Source organism: Atractosteus spatula, chromosome 4, assembly GCF_055471065.1.
Source record: "Atractosteus spatula isolate fAtrSpa1 chromosome 4, fAtrSpa1.hap1, whole genome shotgun sequence".
NCBI classification, from domain to species: Eukaryota; Metazoa; Chordata; class Actinopteri; order Semionotiformes; family Lepisosteidae; genus Atractosteus; species Atractosteus spatula.
In genome coordinates, this window is record NC_142709.1 from 1,440,465 (window position 1) to 1,463,525 (window position 23,061).

Below are 23,061 nucleotides of genomic sequence, written 5' to 3' on the forward strand. Positions count from 1 at the left end.
AAATAATTTTTGTTGCCTTTACTGAAAGAGAGGGAATGCATTGTTAAGTCATTTACTTTTTCATTTGGGGCTATTTATTTAAGTGTTCAATTATTATAAATGAAAGAAAAACTAACCATGTGTATAGTAATTATGTCGTATAGTATTTTCCTAAGGCTACTGTCATAGAGGCTAATATTCTGTTATTCTTAAAACCCCTTTTTTAAGTAATCTGGGCATTAGTTTACTGCAGGGGTGAATGCACACACAATAGCACATGCACCATACATCCAATCACAATCAAACACAATGGTAGTTCTAGAAGGTCTTGAAATACAAAGTCATCATTCTGTTCAGTATTTAGTTTGCATTGCTGCTGATAACATGTCTTTCCAAGGCGTGACAGTATTGGAAGGCCCCATCTACGCAGTGGGAGGTCATGACGGCTGGAGTTACTTGAGCACCGTGGAGAGGTGGGATCCTCAAAGTCAGCAGTGGACGTTTGTGGCAAGCATGTCCACCGCCAGGAGCACTGTAGGAGTGGCCTCTTTGAATGGAAAGTGAGTAATGGGCAACTTCTGCATTTCCACAGAGCGCCACACATTGGGTGTCAAAAGACGTTCTCCCATTTTAAGGCTTGTTTTGATGTTTGATTGATTGAAAAATAATGGCAACCTGAGTAAAAGCCCTTGTGAGTGAATGTCGATCTCCCGTACCTCTGTCTGAGCAGGCTGTATGCAGTGGGAGGCCGGGATGGGAGCTCCTGTCTCAGCTCGATGGAGTGTTTTGATCCCCACACTAATAAGTGGAATGTTTGTTCGCCGATGTCCAAACGACGAGGAGGTGTTGGGGTGTCAACGTGTGATGGATTTCTGTACGCTGTTGGGGGGCATGATGCACCTGCTTCCAATCACAGTTCCCATCTCTCTGATTGCGTGGAAAGGTAATTAAGTAATACCCCCTGGTAGAATTACGTTAATAAATACAGTTTGTAGTTATAGTCTTTAGAAAATGCGATCATGCCAGATCGCTGGTCATAATGTCCTGTAGAAGGTCAGCAATGCTGGTTATTCAAGCCCTTTTCATTTTGTCTAAAATTAAGGTCTTGATTATTTTTTTTCCTACTGTAAGGTTTCTTATAACATTTGTGTCAAAATAAAAGCAAAAAAATCTGAAAATCTGGTTGATGAAAACCATCCGTTCCGTGACTGGCTGTAATACAGAATGTCACTGTGTGATATTTTAGACAGGCATTTAATTAGGCTTGTTGCTGTACAAGAATTGTATAGATCAACACAAGCAAACTGAGTCATTCATGCATTCCCTGTCTGTCACTTTGCTTCATTATGGAAAGCCAAATCTATCAGCACAAAAAATTTCCTTGTCTTAATTAATTTAAGTAACTTTGGAGTTAAGTACCTTTGAAATTTGTACATTTGTGCCACTAGGCTAAATAGCTAATCCTCATACTCACTGTATTTTTGAATGTATATTGCATACAACATGTATTATATTTGGACTGTGCACTCATACAGTATATCTATACTCTGTACAGGTACTTAAAAGTGTATAGTAAGAAACAACTTTTTAATAATACAGTCAGCCATTGTCTAACTGCTTTATCCAAACTAGGGTCACAGGGGAGCAGAAAACTATCCCAGCAAGTAACAGGCGCAAGGCAGGATACACCCAGGACAGAATGTCAGTCCATCGCGAGACACAAACTGACACAAACACACACACACTCACACCAGGACCAACTTTCCCAGAAACCAGTAAACCTGCCAGTATATCATTGGACTGTGGGAGGAAACCAGAGCAGACATAGGGAGAGCAGAGGGAACCCACACAGAAATGGGGAGAACATAAAAACTCCATGCAGCTGGCACCCAGGACTGGTCCCAGGGCCCCAGTGTATAAGGGGTATAATTATAATTAAACTTCTTATATACATTTGCATAATTTATTTGTTTGCCTTTGGTATTTCCATGCAGATATGACCCCAAAACAGACACATGGACAGCTGTGGCACCGTTAGGCCTGGCTCGTGACGCTGTTGGAGTTTGCCTTCTTGGAGATAAGCTGTACGCAATCGGTGGTTATGATGGGCAGACATACTTACAAACAATGGAGTGTTATGACCCTCAAACAAATGAATGGACAAAGGTGAGTAAGACATAAAAAAAAAGAACATGAACATTTTCCATTAGTAGAAGTAAGATAAAGCAGTGTTCCTACTTCTCTTTAAATAGATTTTTCACACAAAACTTATCTTCTCTTATACAGATGGCATCACTGAACATTGGAAGAGCTGGTGCTTGTGTTGTTGTCATTAAGCAGCCATGAAGTCCACAGAAAAGACTCTTCTTGTATCACAAGTGTTTCCTGAAATGGTGCAAAATATCAAACATGACCAAACATCATCGTCAATTTGTTCAACCATTAAATTGTTAGAACAATGACAGTGTCTAATTGAAGTGTCTAATCGAATGGAAAGTTAAAAATGTTTTAAAAGATATTTTTAAGATTATTTCAAAATAAATTACCTATGATGTCTTTTGGAATAACCTTGAATTAAACTCACAATCCACATTTTGGAGACCTGTGTAAATTGAAAATATTGTATTCGAGAAATACTTTTTTAAGGAAATGTACATGCTGTTTTAAAATGGCCACATATATCCAATATATCTGATTGAAATTTAACTGGATATTCTTCCATTATTGCAAAAGTGATGAGAAATTAAGTACTTTATGTTAATTCTTCTACTGTCCCATGACAAAAAATAATCTCACTTTCCTTCCAGATGCAACTAAAATAATATGCAGTATTTTACATTGCAACTTTTAAAATATGGTATTGGTGTACAAACTACATAACAACAAAAGGTTGAGCAGAATCTCCATTTAAATAATTGTGCAATATTTCTCATAGACAATAATCTGTGGTTTCTGTGGGAAAGACTAAATGTTTACAGTTTTTTTCCCGCAAAAGAGCATTTACAGTAGTAGATCTTTAACTTTCATTCAAAAAGTAAAAAACATTTGTTTTTCATGGTTTTTAAAAGCATATACAGTTATATACATATACCAAAGTCAGAGATGCATTATTTTTACTCTCAGGAAATCTTTTTTTTATTACCAAAATTATTTATGGTAACACTTGTTTTGTTGTGTCAATATCATCCAATTAAGTATTTTCTAGCTAAAGAAAATAGCTATAACTGATAAAAATAGTAACTATAATAACTGTATAATTACAAAATGTCATTTTGTTTTCTTCCAAAGATTGTGCAAAGAATTGTAATGATCAAAGTATTATTACAGTATCAACCAAACATTAATAAGGAATTCTGTAATATGTTTAGCAAATACTGGGCATTTACAGAAAAAAAATGAGTATTGTTCATTTGTCATCCACAGGCCATTAGATTCTAACCATTTATTTATTCCATACCTACTGTACCAATAAAATTTACTGAGATGTAAATTAAAGCATGAACCTGATATATTACAAGAATGAAGCTGCTTGGTGATTTTGCGTTATACGTTATACATCTGCTCTGTGTCATCTCATTGCTAATACGAAGGAAATTCTCAATCAAGAACTACTCAGGAAATCTGTATTCAACAGGTACAATGGAATGGGTGTGGTTAATAATTATTGTTGTTATCACTGTAATTGGTTCTGCTAATGTTGAATGTAATATTCTAATTTATGCTTTTCCTCTTCTCAATCTGAGCTCCTTCATTATGGACAGTACTGATAAACAATCTCTTCCCACTCTGGCAGAGGAATCCTACTCCGTTGGGCCCCTGAGCAAGGCCCTTAACCCCAACTGCTTCAGGGGCGCTGTATAATGGCTGACCCTTCGCACTGACCCCAAGCGTCTGTCTCCCTGTCTTTGTGTCTGTGTGTCTCATGGAGAGCAAGCTGGGGTATGCGAAAAGATGAATTCCTAACACAAGAAATTGTATTGGGCTAATAAAGTCATCTTCTTCTCTTCCTGATGAAGGTTAAGTGCAATTAAGAGCACTGACACATGAAACATGACAGATATTGAAAACCTTCGGTAGGGACACAGGTGTTTCTGGGGACTAGAGTAAAAGATGTATGATCTTGTTTCATTTATTTTATTGATTTTAAAAAAGGAATGTATGGTACTCATTGTTAAGCCTGTTAAGCTTAACAGGTGAGATGGAATGGAGGTTTTCTGGAAAACTTTGCTCAGTACAGATACTGCATGGCTTCACAGTGCCAACCCAGTGTTTTAGAAGGGTTTAACAGCTCAGATTGCTGAGTGTAATGCCAAGCAGCTAAAGCCGGTAATGGAATGTGGCTCCTGAAAACCTCATAAACCTTGATGAGCGAAGCAGAAAGAGAAGGCAGGCCTTCACAGGCAGGCAGACAGGCCTTCACAAGTACAGCCCACGAATGACTCATCAGCAATCAATCCGTTAACAACCAGCCTGACCACCTTATGCAAGGACTTCCTCAAGGTCTAATCACAAAACTATAATGAGAACATACACTATATTAAAAGCTCTGTAGTGTATTAGGTGAGCATGGTTCTATCAATAGAGGGAATTTCATAATATGGAATATTTTCTCAGGTAATAATATATTATATATACTCTTGAATCAATAATAGTGTATAATAATAATGTATTTTGCTTTAAGGAACTGGGGGTTGAGATATTTAAAATGAGGCTCCTTTGAGTTCCTGATTATGACAATGTGGTATGCTCTTAAATAAATCTAAAATACAGTACACGCAGCTGTAAATTTTAGTTAGAATTAATTAATTTGTCTTTTCTTCGTGTTTAAAATCAGGTTACCTGTTGTAAATCTGTTGCAGTAAAGATCATACTGTAAGCTGATTACGTCAGAACATTGAGCGCAATATGACACTTTCAGCAGTTGGACATTCTATGTAGCTAATGATTCTGTCCGCTTCAATCCTGTCCATTCTCATGTCCAAATATGTCCCCTTTTCCTGAGACAATGCTCTATTCTTCATGAAGCACAAAAGAAGTTGTTCACTGCTGGATGTTAATGTGAGGGAACTCATCAACGTCAGCTTCAGAGTTAAGCTTGAGACCCCCTCTCTCTGCTCAGCTTCATAATCGGATTTCAAATCTGCACCAAACTGCATGGTAACTGTCACAGATGGTGACCCCTGTATGCAGAATAAAATCTCCTGCTTTACAGTCGACTACTTCACCTAGCAATTTTTAAAAGTTGCCAAGACCACTTTTTTTCCCCAGCATCAGATTAATTTTATCTTCCCAAAACACCAGTGCACCAACAGGCCAGGCAATACAACCATCCTGCATAATATCCCATTTATTTCAGTCTTCCTTTCACACAGGACTCATGACGCACATTATTCACAGGGGACACTCACTGCCCGTGGACCCCAAGTGACCATTTCAGGGCATGAAGAAAGTTACTTTGAATGTATTGGTAAGTCAGATTTTTCGTTTTTTATTTTTCTTTGCAAAAAAAAAAGTCTAAGCCTGATAATATGAAACTCCGACTGCGTGTGATCCGGAAGTGTTTCTTCACTTCAACATTTCATAAAGAAATCGACATTTAGAAAAAAAAACATGCATTTCCAAGTGCGGTCGGCACATTTGGAACAGGAGGAACAGCCGCACAGTTGTCAAGGCTTGTTCTGAGAGGCGTCAGAGGCGCCGCTCCTGTCGAGTCATTCTTTGTGCTTCAAGCACCTTGCGCGTCTGCTGTGTGTCGGCATCAACTCTGCGGCTGAATCAAGAGAATTTTAAAGGAAACAAATTCCGTTTTCACAGGCTTTTTTTTGCAGTTTCTCAGAATCTATGGGAGCACTTCTATGCTCAACAATGCAAAAAGGGAAATTAAGATATTAGTTAATTTTTTTTGTGGTAAGCGCTCAAAAGCCCCTTTAAGGGTTAACTTAAATTGGAATGGTGTTCAGTTAATCATGCGAAGGAGATATGTTGGTCTTTTTTATAATCATAGTAGATTTCATTCCAATCTTTTGTGTATTCACAATTAACTAAGACGAAAAAAAATGAAAACGCCCCTTTCTTAGCGGAAACAATTTCCAAATAAAGAATGATTCTCGGTAGATCTCCTTAATGTTTTTGTTACTAAAAGCTCTCTTTCATTAGAAGTACAGGGAGGATTACAAGTAGAATTGAAACAGTCTGTTTTCACATGATCTTAGCTAATGAGAGATTCCGTTGAATACGATGACGCGACGTTGCGTGTTTTTTCTACCCGGAAAGTGAAGTTTAGCTGCAGGTTGACGGCTCTGACTACTGCAAGCTGAGAGCATGTAAAAACTGTTATACTGATAACGGTTGTCATAAGATAGGAAACAATGAACTGATTTATAGTGCAATAAAAATAAATTACGTTAGTCTACGTGGATAGATCAATTATCCAGAACTGGTAAATTGAGGATCTAAGGCTTTGTTTTGTTTTGAGTTTTAAAAGTAACGCGACTTACTGTACAGTAACACTCTTTGTCTAACTTTTCAGTGCATTTACACGGACTACAAATATGGAAATCGAAGAAGCATTCAAAACCAGTGGTGAAATGGGCATTTATCAAATGTACCTCTGTTTTCTTCTAGCATTTTTACTGATGGTAAGTAAAATACCGTAAACAATACGGTAAGCGAGAAGGATGAAAAGTGAGATATATTATGCTGATGAGTTGTAAAATTGTGTTGGGAAAGACGTTCTGTCATGCGATATACGGTATTTACATAATGTATACATTAAATATTATTTACATTATAATGGTACAAAATTTCATTCATATCTTGCATGTTATTACTTACAGTATTTGATGTTGCATACTGATCTGTAATTTTGTACTGTAGTTATACGTGTCAATGGAAGCTGTACTGATTGCCTTGGTGGGATTGTCACCTCCTTTCCAATGGGACCTTCAGAAGCAGTTTGCTAATAAAAGCCTGCTCAGTGTGTCTCATATTGCGGAGGATCGGCTCTTCAAACAGTGGCTACATGAAGCCAGCCAAAATGAAATGCATAAGCACTTGCATTTCAATGGCAACTACACCTCAATTATATCAGAGGTAAGGGTGAGCTGTGTTTCATCGCTTTCTTGCTTAGCCAGTGGTGTTAGTCTATTGTCTTTCTCATACTGTACATCACTTAAACTCTTTATTATTTTTCGCTCTTTAAATTCATCACTAAGACTTGTCATTAGCTTTTTTAATTTTTGTTGTACCGTATGTAATGCATGAGAGCTGTTGAGCAGTGCTTTTACTATGTTGAAAGGTGCTCAGAATTAGATATTATATCCTGTATACTGTGTCAGCATGCAAGCTACAAAGCATGAAGCAGAAGTTAATTCCTCTTCTATTTCCCCTGACTTGTCCAGCCATCTCATTTATTGCATCTCTTGCAAAAAACCTTGCCATATGAAGAATCAGAAAAACTGTCCTACCATATCAGTAGTGATCAACGAAAAGTGAAGATTTAATGCCTCCTCAATCTGATAGTTCTTAATTTTACCCGTCCTGACCATAATTACACTGTGCTTTCTTTATGTATTTCTTCACAGTGATTCAAAGACTCCTACTTCAGAAATATATCAGACACCAATAGTATCCTTAAACTAGGTTCATACTTTGGCCTCAGTTTTCAGCAATCAACTAATTTCTTTCTATGACTTCTATAATCCTCCACTCATCTGTAAATTTCCGCCTTCCACTCTTCCTCTGGGATTTGCCCCCAGATCTCTGGCCTTCTAGACCCCTTTCTGTCTTCTGCCCAAACTCACATTCGCTTTCTTTTATCTCCTAATCCTCATGTTCTTGCACACTCCCTCATCCCCCTGCATGTCTGAAGAAGGTGGCACAGCCACACTGGTGCTTTTTTTCTTACTTTTGACATTTCACTTCTGTTGCCTTTAAATACATGAGGAAATATTATGATATCACATCCAAATCTGACAGGTAACAGGCAGACGGAGAGGGTATTTTGCATATTAATTTCCTTCTTTTCCTATTATTTATGACTTTTTGGTCTGTATAACTGTGTGTTTCAGTGGTATTTGATAGGCGACGCTGCCTACAAAGTCTCTCTTGCGAGCTCCTTGTATTTCGTTGGAGTGCTGGTGGGCGCCGTCACCTTCGGTCAACTCTCTGATCGCTATGGAAGAAAGAAGCTCTACCTCGCTGGTGAGGCTCTGCTGCTGCCTTTAAAACGCAATACTGCCCACCAAACAAAACATCCTGTTACTCTCTGTGATTCACATGTTTCACAGTGTAGACCAAATACATTTGTCACATGAAAATCAGTGATAAATCAGTCCAGCATGACATGTCATAAAATGTTTGACTGGCACATTTAAACTTTAGGTTCCATTTATTTATTGTAACAAGTGCGTCGTGTGCAGTACTCTCGAAGACTCAATGAGCAACCACAAATTCACAACAAGATCTCTGTGCCCTAGAGAGTAATGATGCAACTATGCAGTGATGAGCTTAATCAACCATCGGGCGTGCTTCAAACTGGAATGTCCTTTCAATCTGTTGTCTGTCACTTCATAGATCGCAGAAGCGCCATTTATGAACTTTGGAGGCATTACAATGTTGTCATAACATCATTAACAGGGCACATGCAAGATGTTCACTTGAAACAATACTGATTGATCCAGTAGATTTAGTTAACCTTGTTGTACATCTGACATTTCAGTATCACACCTTTTTGTGGTTTCAGGCACAGTTTCTTTAGGGGATATTACAGAGGTAATGTTGAAGTATTTTTACTCAGAAACAGCCACAAATAAATTAGACTCCTCATCAAAATAATTCACAATATCCTGATGACTTAATTATTGGTTGCCTTAAATGGTTATCATAAATAAAGAAGCAGTGGTATTCAGAATATTAAAACCTACTGCATAATTTGTGAAAATGAGAAGTTAATTTTATTTCTTCAACTGTTGATAATTTGATTTGTGTTTCTCTAAAGGTTTGGCGTTTGATATAGTTTTTGGTGTATCAAGTGGCCTTGTACCTACATATCAGCTCTTTGCTGCCTCTCGACTCCTGGTAGGAATAATGAATGGAGGAATGTCATTGGTTGCTTTTGTTTTGCTTAATGAGTATGTGGGAACATCCTACTGGTCAATCACAGGTATCCTAGTATTTTCCTGCTTTTTATAATTTTTGAAGCAACTTTAAACACGTAAAGTAAAATATTTGCTTATTTCAGGGTGATGGAACAAATCTAATGAGATTCATTTTAATTGGAAGTGTTTTACACATTTTAAGAGTAATTTGTCATGGAACACATTTCTCGGTGTACTAGTTTCTAGAGAACTTCTGAAGTTTTCTGCATCTCTGTATTCCTCAACACATTTATATAGTCTTTGAAAATAAAATTATAGTCATAATGGATGTATGGTTAGATATTCAAACTGAAAATATAAAGTCATAACTCAGTTATTGTGTCAGGGTTTTTAGTACCCAATTTGAATCAGCTGTTTTAGCAACTGAGAAACAGAATGTAGCCGAGGTTCTACAACAGTTTGTCCTTTTTTCCTGTCCTGTGATTACAGGAACACTGAGTAGCTTTTTCTTTGCTGTGGGAATCATACTGTATGCAGTCATTGGTTATTTTGTCCACTCCTGGAGGCTGCTTGCTCTTTTGGCTAATCTCCTGGCAGTGCTGGTGTTTTTCCTCTCATTGTAAGTTCTTTTCTCCTTATATCTATATTTTTATTACTTGTTGTAATTACAAAGGGTTACATGGTAAACTAAACAAACTTAGAAAAACTGTGAAAAAACAACAGTAATTTTCACAGTGAAGTTATGTTTTAATCTCTAAATTATGGTATTATGTTAATGGTTGTTATCACTAATTTCAGAGTACTCAGGATATTTCTGGGGGAGTTAGGAATATTTGGCTTATTGAGATTTATTTTGCATGTCCACTAATACCATGAATTACTTTACCAAAGTAAATGTGTTACTACAAAAGCATCTATACATCCTGGATTCATTTTACAAATGATTTTCCATAATGATTTATACATATTTCTAAACCAATACAATAGATAAATAGGAACAAGTAATAGGTTTATTCCATGCTGAAAAAAAGAAGAAAGAGAACACAATGTTTCGGCCGTGGAGCCTTCTTCAGGTGTGAGCAGAACGAAAGCTCACACCTGCAGAACGATATAGCAGAACGAAAGCAGAGCAGAAAGCTCACACCTGAAGAAGGCTCCACGGCCGAAACGTTGTGTTCTCTTTCTTCTTTTTTTCAGCATGGAATAAACCTATTACTTGTTCCTTTGCAGCCTACGCATGCTGACGCAGCTACCCACCTGAACTACAATAGATAAATAACCATCTACAGTTTTGTTGACCTTTTCCTTCGTTAATGAACATAACTTCCTGACTTTAGATTCATCCCAGAATCCCCACGCTGGCTATACTCACAAGGCCGACTCAGTGAAGCAGAAAATGTCTTCTTCTTGATCAGCAAATGGAACAGAAACTTAAAGTGCTCGATTTCTTTAACGCCCCCACCAAAGAGTAAGAAGGAGCATAAAGCCAGCGCTTTGGACCTGTTCTACCACAGGGTTCTGCTCCAGCGTACACTTATCATGATGTATACATGGTAAGTAAAGTTTCATTAGGAATAACAACACCCAAGAATCAAAGGGGAGCTGCAGCACTGTTTTTATATTTCGTGGTTGTGAAAGAATCGGTATCGATGAGTACATTTCAAACCACAATGAAATTAAAATGTACACAGTAACCTGTAAAACGTCCAATTGACATCACAAAATAGACACAATTTCCAGGTATGCGCAGCCCCATGTTCTGCGATTCAGAACGAGGGAACAAAACTTCCGATGAGGTGAAGCACACTATGACTTCTTATCTAAAAGTTTCAAATGTATCTTAAACATCTCAGGATATAAAAGAGTGAATTGGTAATTAGGGGTGTCATTTTATATTTCTTTAATCATACAGTCAGTGCAGTAGCCTGTATGTCAGTTGGTTACCTTCAGTAGATCACTTTATTAGGAATGTTTCAGGTCCTACAAAAGTCCCAAAATAAAAAAAAACACCTTTATTAAAATAGAAATCTAAATTATTGATTTTCTGTATTTTCCTCAAGAAATGAAAAATAATTGTATTTCAAAGTTTTTGAGAACATGCAACATTAATCCATTAACATGCTGTAGTTTACCTGGCCTTAATGAGGGTATTTCACAAAATACCCCTAGACTGTAAATGCAGTTAAATTAAAAATGAACACTTTTGTACTATAGTCACTTACTACAAAAATACCCTCAGTTCCAGTACATCCTCTTTATAATATTATTAAATGTAAGGATGAAAGTAATATATTGAAAAATGTATACAGGTACAGTGCACTTAAACATTTAAAAGCTCAATAAAAGATACTGATTCAAATATTCAGTAAAATGTAATTCTTCATTTAATTCTGGGAAAAACTGTTGCGGTTACACTCAAAACTGTAACACTTGAATCTATTGACAATTATGACCATATGTGTTATGTTTATCTTTGATTTTGACTGATAGCTGCCCTTGTCATCCTTTGTATCAGGTTTGTGTGCAGTCTTGTGTACTATGGTCTTACGCTGAATGTTGGGAACATGGATGGAAATATTTATGTCAATTTGGGCCTTTCAGGAGTTGCAGAGCTACCATCTTATCCAGTCTGTTTGTACTTAATAAGCCGCAAATGGTGAGTTATGTTTAGTTAAACAAATGAGAATATTTCTACCCTAATTCAATGTGTAGGTGAACATTTTAAGCAGTTAGAGATCTGACATAATGTTTTCGAAAACCTCACTCAATTAACTTCTTTAAATTGATTTTAAGAGAAGGTCAAGGTTTAATAGAGCTGTGTTTTGTCGTTTTAAACCTGTTGTCCTACTAATGGTTTAAACATCTGTGGTCAGTTAGCGTTTTAGTAGTTTGACAACACTTGCAGACCTGCAAAGCTAAAGAGATACAGTACAACCCCCATTGTAGGTAATTGTGAATGTCTTAAATGGCAGTTCTAGGCAGGTTAATTTAGACAATCAGAATAGTTGCATGAGATGAAGATAGATAATTAAAGGCAGTTTTTGTAAATTATAACTCGACCATTATATAATAACTGTGATTATAATTAATGTATTGTACAGTATGTAATATTTATTAATACACAACAGTTTCAAATACTCTAAACCATGACTAACAAATTACTAAGTTCCTGAAATACGGTTAACTACAAAAATTAAATTTAGCAAAGTTCTGTTCCTGACAATGAAACTCATTCCTGTTTAGCTTAATTTTTCATAAAAGTTTTTGTTTGTATTTTCATCTAAATCATTGTTGCTATAGTTTTCAAAACGTTTGCTTTACTGCGTTATCATTTAGGTCTGGACGCCGAAGGTCTTTGGCAGGCTTTCTTCTCTTGGGAGGGCTAGCATGTCTCATCATCACATACGTGCCAGAAAAACAAGGTATAAAGTCTTATATCCTGAGACACAGTGAGCCTTCGAGAATGAATTAATAATGGGTCATTTATTTTAAAGTTTGTAAGACCTTCGCTTTTCATTATTCACTCTTGACCTTGCAATGCGCTAGACTTCTGATTTTAAAACATTGACTTCTTGACAGAAACTGGCCTGTTCGCAGTGGTGAACAAACTGACTCTCTCGCTGTTTGGAAAGATGGTTATCAGCTCTGCCTTCAATATAGTCTACATCTATTCATCAGAGCTATATCCAACGGTGGTCAGGTAAAAGGCTGATTGGTTAATTACGTTTTCACATTTTACAGTGTTGCCTGTTTCAGGTGCAGGATATGAGACATTCTTTCTATCACTTGGTACCTACAGTCAGGTACTGATTACTTGAATTAAGGAAAACAGACATGTTTATTAACATGGTTGATCTCATCTACTGTACACACAGGCAAGAGTTTGCTCTACACAGTCTGCTTTCTTTTGTTATCGTGAAACTTTCAATATGCACAGCAACAGCTGTTTAATAGTGTTTTAAGAGCTGCTATCCTGTCCAGGTATGTGTATAAAAACAGAAGTACAATTATTTATTGCAATTAAGCACCTACATGTGGAAAGAAATCAATTTTAGCTTTCCAGAAGTGACAGAATTTAAAAAATAACATCATAGTTCATAAGTTTTTTTTTTGTTTTTGTTACCGTAGAAGAGGTTTGCATTGCTTTCAGGACTGTCTTTATCCCATTTTTGTACAAAATAGATAAATAGTGGAATATGTCTTACATTTGTATTTAGTTTAAATCTGTATTCACTGTCCAGTGTACATAGAAAACCTTTGATTAATGTTTTTATGTTAATGCTGCATATTGCTGTACACTCAGTTTTTTCATCATGTGTACCTGACAAATCCATAGCTCCATAAATATTGCACATATAAAATAATATTTGTATGCTGTTTTCTTCCACTAGAGGGTGACAAAAGCCTGTTGTTAAGACTATCTTAAGTCATTCCTGGATTTGAAGAGCAGCTTTGTTATGCGGTTGTTTGCAAGAAACTTTATTATAACTTTGTGAGGAAGTATTAGTGAACATGTGACACTGAAATGTATTTTATTTATATTATTTATGTACTTCTTTACACATCATAGTATGGCAGACAAAGCCATTTCTGGGATAAACTGATGTATTCCAGCTGTGAATCTAAGAATAATAATAATAATGATGATAATAATAATAATAATAATAATAATAATGTTGCTTTATTAGCCCTATACAATTTATTGCATTAGGAATTTGTCTTTTCGCATACCCCAGCTTGCTCTCCATGAGACACACAGGCAGGGAGAGAAGCTGGGGGTCAGAGCACAGGGTCAGTCATTTATACGGCACCCCTGGAGCAGTTGGGGTTAAGGTCCTTGCTCAGGGGCCCAACGGAGTAGGATTCCTCTGCCGACTGCAGGATTTGAACCGGCAACCTTCCAGCCACAGGCACAGATCCTTAGCCACAGAGCCACTGCTCTGTGAGGTTTATTTAATAAAGAATGTTTAAGAATATTTAATTAATCCATACATCATTAATCCACCATGGCTACAGTTACATTTTTACCTTTCTTTCATGATTCATCTAAGGAAGCTTTTAAAACTTGTTGTTCCAACAATTCAGAAACAATTGCTGCCGTTTCTAAGTAGTTTAAAATATTGCAGTCAACCCATTGCTTAAGGGCTTTATTCCCATTATAAAAAAGGATGAATTACAAGACAAAACATGAAATGTTATTTTGCAAAACAAATATCTAAAAATATTCTCTACATGCCTTATGATTACTGTAATCATTCTATTCAAAATCCCTTGTACCTCATTTACTTTCGCGGATAGTTCTAGCTGAACTGTAATTTCTCCATGCTGATGTTGAGTGATCTGTTTCAGGAATATTGGAATGGGAGTATGTTCGACAGCCTCTAGAGTGGGGGGAATCCTGGCTCCTTTTATTCCTTCCCTGGTCAGTAAGTGTTGTGACTTAACATTTGTTTAATGTGCTTTAATGTAAAGTAATAAAATATTCAAAGTTAAAAAAAATGCAGAGAAGTTAATGTTATTTGCTTCACTCATATTGCTTCATCCCGTACTGGTGTACTCAGTGTCCTTACATTTTGGAATCACATGAAGTTTCCTTAAGGACGTTCTACATACAGTAAATTGCATAAAGTGCAATAAATGGCGTAAATGGTTAAGGATGGTGGTGTTAAAAAATGAATACAGTTAAACTGCATTTCTTGTAAATCTGTATTCCTGGTTTCTTCCAGAAATCAATACAGTGGGCTCTGCCATTCTTTGTATTTGGAGCTGCTGGTTTATCAGCAGGACTGCTGAGCCTGTTGCTGCCAGAAACCCTGCAGAAGCGACTGCCAGAGACGATCTCTGACCTAGGGGAGAGGTGCAATGGTGTTTATTACCAGAGAATCGAGGATGAATTATCTCTACCACTGCAAACACTTGGCAGTGAATTGGTAAATACCGTTTTGTTTTTCCAGGAAACATAAATATGCATGTTCAATATTTTGCTGTTAAGTTCCAAAGCTGGTAACATTTGATCAAAACTGTAAGAGATTGGCCATACCTAATATTGCAGAAAGTAATGTAGTTTTTGGATCTTGATCCAATGACAAAAAGGATCCATTTGATGTTGATATTCTAATAACAGATGACAGATGATTATAAAACATAAAATCAACCATCTCAATAGAGATGGTTTTGTCTACAGCGATTTTACCTTTAGTGTAGTTTGTTGAATGACTTTTCTCTTTTCTGAACGCAAAACATTTGCATGGAGAATATAAAGAACTGATTTAAAAAAAAAGTATGCATTGTTAAGTTTCCAGAGTTGTGCTTTTTCATGAAACATGTATACCAAAGAGCCCTGGAGGACTGACATAGCAGCTGTGAAAGTTAAGAGGTGCAAATGTTGTCTTGTAGGGACTAGTAACAGACACACAATTTGACACCAGACCAATACTAAACTTCTGGCTTTCCTCTGACTGTTCCTGACAACCTTTACCACATCTGACATAAAATGTGAATTTACTGGATTCCCATAACCACTAAAGGAAAGTAAAACAAATACTTTTTTTTCTAGATGTCGAGCATGCCATTATAATGGAACTGTGTTGTTTCTTGATGATTCAGTACATCTCGTATTTGCTGTGTTTATTTTGGAATAACTACTATTATGAAGTGAATCAGTCGCAAAAAAAAATTACGTCTTGGACAGTCTATTTTATGAAGAAGAATAGCATGGAAGATATAAATGTGAAGAAGAGAATGTCATTTGACAATATTTACAAGATTATATTTAAAACAGATCACTAATATAATCTAGTCTACTTTGTTCTTTGTAATGCCCATGTTCCGAGAGCAAATGCAAAAACTTAAAATTGATTATTCAAAACTAATAAGTGGCTAAAATTATTTAACAATAAATGCAGTTCCTCTGGAGAGTACTTTAGATTATTACTAGCTTTGAAACTCAAACAAGGCCCTGCAAGACAAAAAAGCACAGAGACGCCATATTTAATCAGAAATCTTAAGTGATTTTTATTTAGAAATCTTTTGCTTTGTGACACTATCTTGTAAAAATAAAATATTAGACAATATTAGTCTTTTCAGTTTTGGTTTTGTTCCAGAAAATCTAGTTAGCTGAGTTGCAATTAGCTGGAAACTGGAATCCTGTGAGTATCCAATATTATTTCAGCTTTTCTGGTCTAATGTCTGTTCACAGGCAGCCCACAGTGAGGGGCACGAGGAGACAGATGAGGATGAGTTTGTTAATGCAACTGAACAAACACAGATGATCACATGAGTGGAGTGGTCTGGAACTTGTCATCCCTGGATCCAGTGTGTTTGCAGACCTACAGTACAACATAAAACCTCAAGCTGAAGACAAAGAGCACACAGGCTGCAGAACAAAACACTCAGCCTTCCTCTTAGAATAGCTAATCGCAAGATATTTTTAAGGTTGTGGTACAGTCTGTGGCCTCATTTTATTTTTCCACCACTTTAAAGAAGTACTGTATTTCAGCTTGCTCATATTCAATTTAGTAGGATATTGGTTAAATGAACATGGGACTCAGAGATCATGTACAGTATAAGGAAATAAGGAAAAAATAAGGAAAAAGAATAGTATTCTATATTATTTACAAAATCAGGAAAAACATATCTGAAGATTGAACTGTATCTAAGGGTTTAATTGTATCATTCTAAAGTGTACTGCATAGTCTGATTTAACCATTACAGTACTTGTTAAATTTGAGTAAAAACATATTATTATTATATTATTATTATATTGAGACGTTAAAATTATTTATGATACTTGCAAAAATACCGAACTACTGCATTGTGGTATTTTCTTTCCAAAATTTTGTTTTGAATTTCTAATATTGTTTTGTTCTTTTTCTTCTCTTTAAAGTACAAATGAATATAATTCAGTTTCCCAGTCAAATAAAATTATTGGGGTATTTAGTTAAAATTGTTTATAAATGTATCAGTTTATTGACTTCATTAATGGGATAATGCTTCTACTAACAAGAATTATATAAATAATAATCTACCCAACACCTTTATCAAAATGACTAACATTCAATTGAAAGTTATACAACTCAAATACTGTGCATATGTTAATTAATGTCATGCACCAGAGTGGTATACTATGACTACTACAGTATAATGCATTCAGATAAGTAAAATAGTTTCTGATTTTGATCAGTAATGTTTTACAAATATCAGTCAATCCACCACAATTGTAGTGAACTTTTTTTTTTGCTGAAGCTCATTTCTGACGTAAACGATGAGCATCCTGACCAGCAAAAAAAGTTACTGTGATCAAAATGTTACATTAGAACAAATATTTTATGTTTTTCACATTAAATTGAAGCTTGATCATATTGAAGAAAACAACAGCCTTTACAGGTACATATCTAAGTCTTTACCAACTACATAGAAACATGCTCTTCTTCTATAGATTGGGGGTTATTTACTGTACTGCTGCTGTAGAGCACTGTGCTGATCAATTGAAAATACAAGTTCACCAACTTTGACATCGTTACTGTTTTTACGCAATGATACAAAGTTTATTTTAAATTTGATTCTTGGTAGTAAGACCAAAAAGTTAAGATGCAAAGTGCTTCATCTGGAATGTCAGGATTTGTTTCCTGTAGACAAGATCGATTCATCATGGCCTCTGCTGAGTGGCTCAGTCAGTGAAGGCTGTTTGTTCAGAGCAACTGTCGAGCACAACACTCCAGAAATGGCTGTCTGTCCGCTGTGGCTGGGTTCAATGAGTTCCACAGCGCTGGCCGAGCACGCAGTGGGCTTGGTTTGGCTTGGGTGTCGCTGGATAGGCAGTACAACAGTGACGCTGTACAGTACCTGTGAGATTCTAGGGTTGAAAACGAGAACTGCTTTTGTGTTTTAGTGGTACAGAGCTACCACTCCAAGCACTGTTGCACTCGCAGGGTAATGAAACAGAAGTTGGCTCTGTCTGGTGTGCATTTCAGAAGAAAGTATTTGTAGTCTCTGTACCGTACAGTAGGTAGTACAAACACCATAGCTGCGATTCAAATAGATTTAACATTTATTGATTCCAAACATAAGGAAGGAAGTGAATGAAAAAAAAAACTATGCAAATCTGGAATATTAACAAAAAAGTAAGGAAATAGTTCTAGAAACATAAATATCTAAATTGATTGCAGAGACTTATTGTAGATCTAGATCCAGTCACTGCTTGGCAGACTCCTGGATGGTTACAAGGAGATTCATATAAAACAGCTCCCGTCACCAGAAGGATGTAAACTGAATGTTTAACTTCACAGTTCTTATCACTGAGCTTCTCTCCTGTGTACTGATTGGTTTTGAAGCTATTTGTCCTAGAATATTTATCATCATAAATTGTTACAGGGAAAATTAACTGTGAATTATACACACTTCTAGTTTTCATATATACAGTATGACAGGACTGAAATGATTAAGAACGTAAGAATGGTTGCAGATAAGGGAGGCCATCAGGCCATCTTGACTGTGCGCTAATATGAATTGTTCTGAGGATCTCTTCTGACTGCTTTTTTAAAGAAGCCAAGATATCGGGTTTGACAACAATGGCTGAGTAGCCTATTCTGAATTTCCATAACTTCTCCTTAGAATGCTTGGCTTGTGTTTCAAGGATGATTCTGACTATTGCCAGTGCCTTTGAATGCTTGAATCGGGTCTCTTTGTAAGACTTTACTGCTCAGTACTTTTATTCCTCAAAGCACAGAACCATATACCTGTATACTGTACCTGTACCTGATTCCAGAGTCATATCAATTTTGTAATTAACCAAAATGGAGCACAAAATGTGAAATTAGGTCTTACTAGTGCATTCTATAATTTGAAGTACATTTACAGTACATTGTACAGTTTTAATCACATATTGAAACAATTTGTCTCTTTAATTGTCCCCCCATATTTTCTAGAAGATAGAAATAGTGTCAATATAATCTTCTGAGTGTTTTCAATTGATTGCTCACTTTTGAATTGTCTCTAAATGTTGCGAAATTAATGTCCTGCTAATCTAAATATTTTGGTATCATCTGTGATCATGACTTATTGATTAATTTTGATTAATTTTGCCAGAATTGAGAACAGTGATATAAATTAAGAATAACTGTGATCCCTATACAGATTCATGTGGATTAAGACCAAAGTACAGCATGAATAAATTGAACTACTCCTTTGTCTTCACAGTTTGTACTGTATTTTATTTGTAATTGCAAGAATTATTCTGAAACACTGCATTTGAAGCATAGAAATTACAGTGAATTACAGTTCTCTTTTGTGCCTTATGACTCTGCATTTGTAGAAGATTGTATATGTAATCATATTGGAATGGGATATATTTATAGGGAGAGGTACTTATGAATAAGCTGATTATCTGTCATGTTTTTTTTCTTCAATATATAAAAAACTGATTCAAACTGAGATCACTTGTTCTCGCATTGTTTCAAGCACTTTTTGGGAGAGAAATTTTAATTTACTTGTGCCTGGATTCGTTTTGTCTTCACCTAAATTTTGTTCTTGTTTGGTCCCCAGTATAAAATGTGCAACTTGGTTTTATAGAAGCCATGGACCAAATATTAGGTGTTTGAAAGGATTTAGGCACATTTGCAAATATGTTATTTTACCAATAACTAATATAAATTAGAATAATTTAAAATCTGTAGCATATTCCCAGATGTACAGGGACTGGCCACAGTTAGAACGTCAGCATTAATAAGGGAAGGATATTTTTCTGAGACTGAAGCCTATACAAGCAGTAACACAGATACATTATTGCTTCATGTGAATTAATACATTCTTGCTGGAAATACGGGCGTAATCAATTCAGTGGCTTTGAGTACAAATTTAGAAAAAAAATCCTCTAGTCAGAAGTCAATGGCATCGACTGTGTCAGATCACATTACTGTGCTCAACCGCTGATAGTTTCCTGTTTTTCCTGCTTCAGAAAAGTAAGCCAACTGTTAAGTTCATTGAACTGTTCTGCATGCTATAAAATGGAAGTAGTCAAGCTTATACATCAGCCTTCTTTAAATTATTTTAAAGTGTACTAAATGCATAGGGGCTGATTCACACAAGGCCGTAATGTGATAAGACATGTATAAGCTCAAGGGGAAACAGCATACACACAAACCACAGACTGAAGTGTTTTCAAACCTTACATGCATGTGCATGTTATAAAAACAAATTTCATTTAAATGTTATGACTCTGCTAATTGCACTGCAAGGCATTCCAATGATGTTGAAGGATCAAGTAAACAGAGTCATGTTATGCGCATGGTATTCGCAAAGACTCTGTAGATGGAGTGCCTAATTTACACAAACTGTACGTTTGTACAGATGATAAACAGGTAGGAGGGGCTGAGATCCTTCTTATAAAATGAAAAATAAACTTCCACATCCTGAATGCTCAAAATACATGGATATTTGTTGAATAAGAAAAATCTTGCTATATTGCCAAGTCTGCATCAAACTTTGTTAGCACAAGCACTTTAAATTACAACATAATGACACAAAAACATCTGGATTACATTTTGCAGGGCAGCGTAGTGTTCACATTTATTTAACAGTTCATTATTTAAATTGTACTTTTCTGTGTTATTTTATCCTCTGTGCATTGGTAGTCACTATTATTTTACTGTAAGACTGTGAAATGCCAGTATTTTAATCATTGCAGATCTGTTAATAAATATTATGTGTTTGCATTAAACTAACCTAAAGTAACACTTTAAGCACCCTAAAACAGTAAGTCATGGTTATTCTAAAAATAAACTTTTAATGGTATTTATTGGGAGTTTACAGTTGTTGACAACACAATCAGATGTTTTAGGCTAGCTGCTCTTTATGATCAATTATACTAAATCCCAAATCATTGTGAGTCACTCTAAGTGACTGTTGAGGACTGAATAGTGCAGAGGTCGCTATGATAAAATGTTCCCCTGGGTCCAAATGCTAGCTGAATTGGTTATCTGTTTCCGTTTATGTGTTTTTGCTGTACCCATGACTTGACCTATAAAAGGAGGAGTTTTTAATTAATTGTAATAACACCATGAATAGAATATGAGAGACATGCTTTCTAACTGTGCCATACACATTTTTGCTCACAGTCTTATCCGGATTTCATAAATGTAAAGCGCTGATGTTGATAGGACCAAATAAAAAAAAACAATAACTTGAGTTAAGTGTTTCTAATCGGGTCTAAAGCACAGTATTACTGTTGATTTGTTACCGTTAGTTCTCACCTCCACTGAAATCATGGTCCCACAGTAGTGAGTTTACTGCCAATCCAGGTCTTCTGACAGTGCTGTTGGTCTTCAGTTTTCCTGTTTGATGCATTCGGGACCCTTTTAAATTTGGACGTATTCTTTTTACAGAATGTAATCTGTCAGCCTATTGCATTGTTTGTTTGTTTGTTTGTTTTTTCTCTCGGTGTGAACAGGTACTATATACACCAGAACATCCCATGGGTGTAGTCCCACTATGGTTTGGTTCACACCACACCTACTGCAGGTGTCCTGTTTTCCTGTATACAGTATGTAACCTGCACGTTTGCTGTATATTTGGAGACATTTGGTGTTGACTAGATTATCCTAATATAAAGTGGTTTATGATATTAATATTCTGCTTAATGAGCTTATCTGGTAAAGTCTGTTGGCTACAATGATTTCCTTTTATGATGCTATAATCTGGGCTTTGCTATTATCAGTCCCTGCTCCTGTGTGTGTGATCACTGATTTGTGGGTTTTGTAAGTCTAACTAGATATTGTTAGACTCACACCTGAAGAAGGCCCCACGGCCGAAACGTTGTGTTTTCTTTCTTCTTTTTTTCAGCATTGAATAAACCTATTACTGGTTCCTTTGCAGCCTACGCATGCTGACGCAGCTACCCACCTGAATAACTAGATATTGTACTGACTATGCATTCGTATATTTTCTATATTATACTTTTACAAGTTATCAATATCCCCTTTCCCTGACCTTTCTGTTTGACTCTGTTCATCTGCCTCTGCTGCTCTGTTGCTCAAGTGGAGTTAAAGCTCCAGTAGCTGTTTTTGTAGGTCAGGTCAAAAGTTGTGAAACCTCCGATTCCATCAGATCTTGGCAGGTGTTTATTTTCTGCCTTTAGGCATCACTTTGAATAATATGCTGGCTTTGCTGTGAATAATTTTTATCTCGTTCACATTCCAGTTTACAATATTTAAAATGTGTAAAGTGAAGTAACCTGTCTCTTTTTTTTCTGAGTTCTCTTGATTGTTGCATTTTGAATGTTATCATCTTTCTAGGTGACAGAGCCTTTGGTGTTGAAATGTTAGCTGATGTCACTGTGCAGGTTGTATCTGCAGCCACCGGTATAAAGAGGGTCAAAGGTCAAACAGAACAGGTGAGGTAATAGTCTCCGTAAAATGTACTGTACCTCAAGTTAATGTTTCAGATTTCCACATAACCATGGTAGTATTCATAAAGTTAATCAATGTTAGAGAAAGTTTATTCACTTTCAATACCTTCAGAATGTACTGTAGTTTATATACTCTCAAACACCTTTCTATTATCTGTATTTATTGTGCTAAGTATTTTTTATTATGTATTTATATATTATATGGAACCAATAGCATACATAAGCATGACATACCTGTATATGTTAGGGAAATTACATTGTATTTAAAGTGATTTTAGTAACCGGTTGCTAATGTTCTGTGTTGTTTAAATGGGTAATAGTTTGATAGTTTGATAGTATGATTTGGAGGACTAAGGGACCATGAGAACACATTCATTCCTAAAGTCAATGGTGTTTAATCAATAACATAATGTTCAATTCCCTTTTTTTGGCTTGGTGTTAAACGCATTGCCACACTGAAGCTTGTGGTGAGTGAGATACACATCTGTGAGAAGCAAGATTATTTACCCAGAACAAAGCAACAAGAATCACACAGAACTACAGTAAGTACATAAGTGAACCAAAATACAACCAGAGTGTGAA

At 36.0% G+C, this 23,061-nt stretch overlaps 2 protein-coding genes across 2 annotated transcripts in view; both read left to right on the top strand.

The window, feature by feature from the left end:
* The window catches only part of LOC148835582 (kelch-like protein 1), a 50,620-nt gene extending 48,278 nt beyond the window's left edge, over nucleotides 1-2,342 (top strand). Inside the window, exons 8-11 of the mRNA XM_088913122.1 lie at nucleotides 377-539; nucleotides 710-922; nucleotides 1,974-2,145; nucleotides 2,266-2,342. Coding sequence (XP_088769248.1) covers nucleotides 377-539; nucleotides 710-922; nucleotides 1,974-2,145; nucleotides 2,266-2,325 — 608 coding nt within the window. The 3' untranslated portion in view covers nucleotides 2,326-2,342. The remainder of the gene's footprint in view (nucleotides 1-376; nucleotides 540-709; nucleotides 923-1,973; nucleotides 2,146-2,265) is intronic.
* Nucleotides 2,343-6,530: 4,188 nt separating this feature from the next.
* On the top strand, nucleotides 6,531-16,675 carry LOC148835583 (solute carrier family 22 member 15-like). The gene is made up of 12 exons (XM_088914051.1): nucleotides 6,531-6,617; nucleotides 6,856-7,071; nucleotides 8,049-8,181; nucleotides 8,978-9,142; nucleotides 9,567-9,696; nucleotides 10,415-10,630; nucleotides 11,593-11,733; nucleotides 12,414-12,499; nucleotides 12,657-12,777; nucleotides 14,427-14,499; nucleotides 14,804-15,007; nucleotides 16,276-16,675. Exons 1-12 carry the CDS (start codon nucleotides 6,531-6,533, stop codon nucleotides 16,354-16,356), a joined length of 1,653 nt encoding a protein of 550 aa, XP_088770177.1. The 3' UTR covers nucleotides 16,357-16,675.
* Nucleotides 16,676-23,061: the final 6,386 nt, after the last annotated feature.

What these genes read in the sequence shown, in the direction of transcription:
- LOC148835583 (XM_088914051.1), top strand. Translation starts at nt 6,531, where the DNA reads ATGGAAATCGAAGAAGCATTCAAAACCAGTGGTGAAATGGGCATTTAT. An exon ending in TTCTAGCATTTTTACTGATG is followed by an intron (nt 6,618 to 6,855) that starts GTAAGTAAAATA and finishes TTTGTACTGTAG; the next exon opens with TTATACGTGTCAATGGAAGC. An exon ending in ATACGTGCCAGAAAAACAAG is followed by an intron (nt 12,500 to 12,656) that starts GTATAAAGTCTT and finishes ACTTCTTGACAG; the next exon opens with AAACTGGCCTGTTCGCAGTG.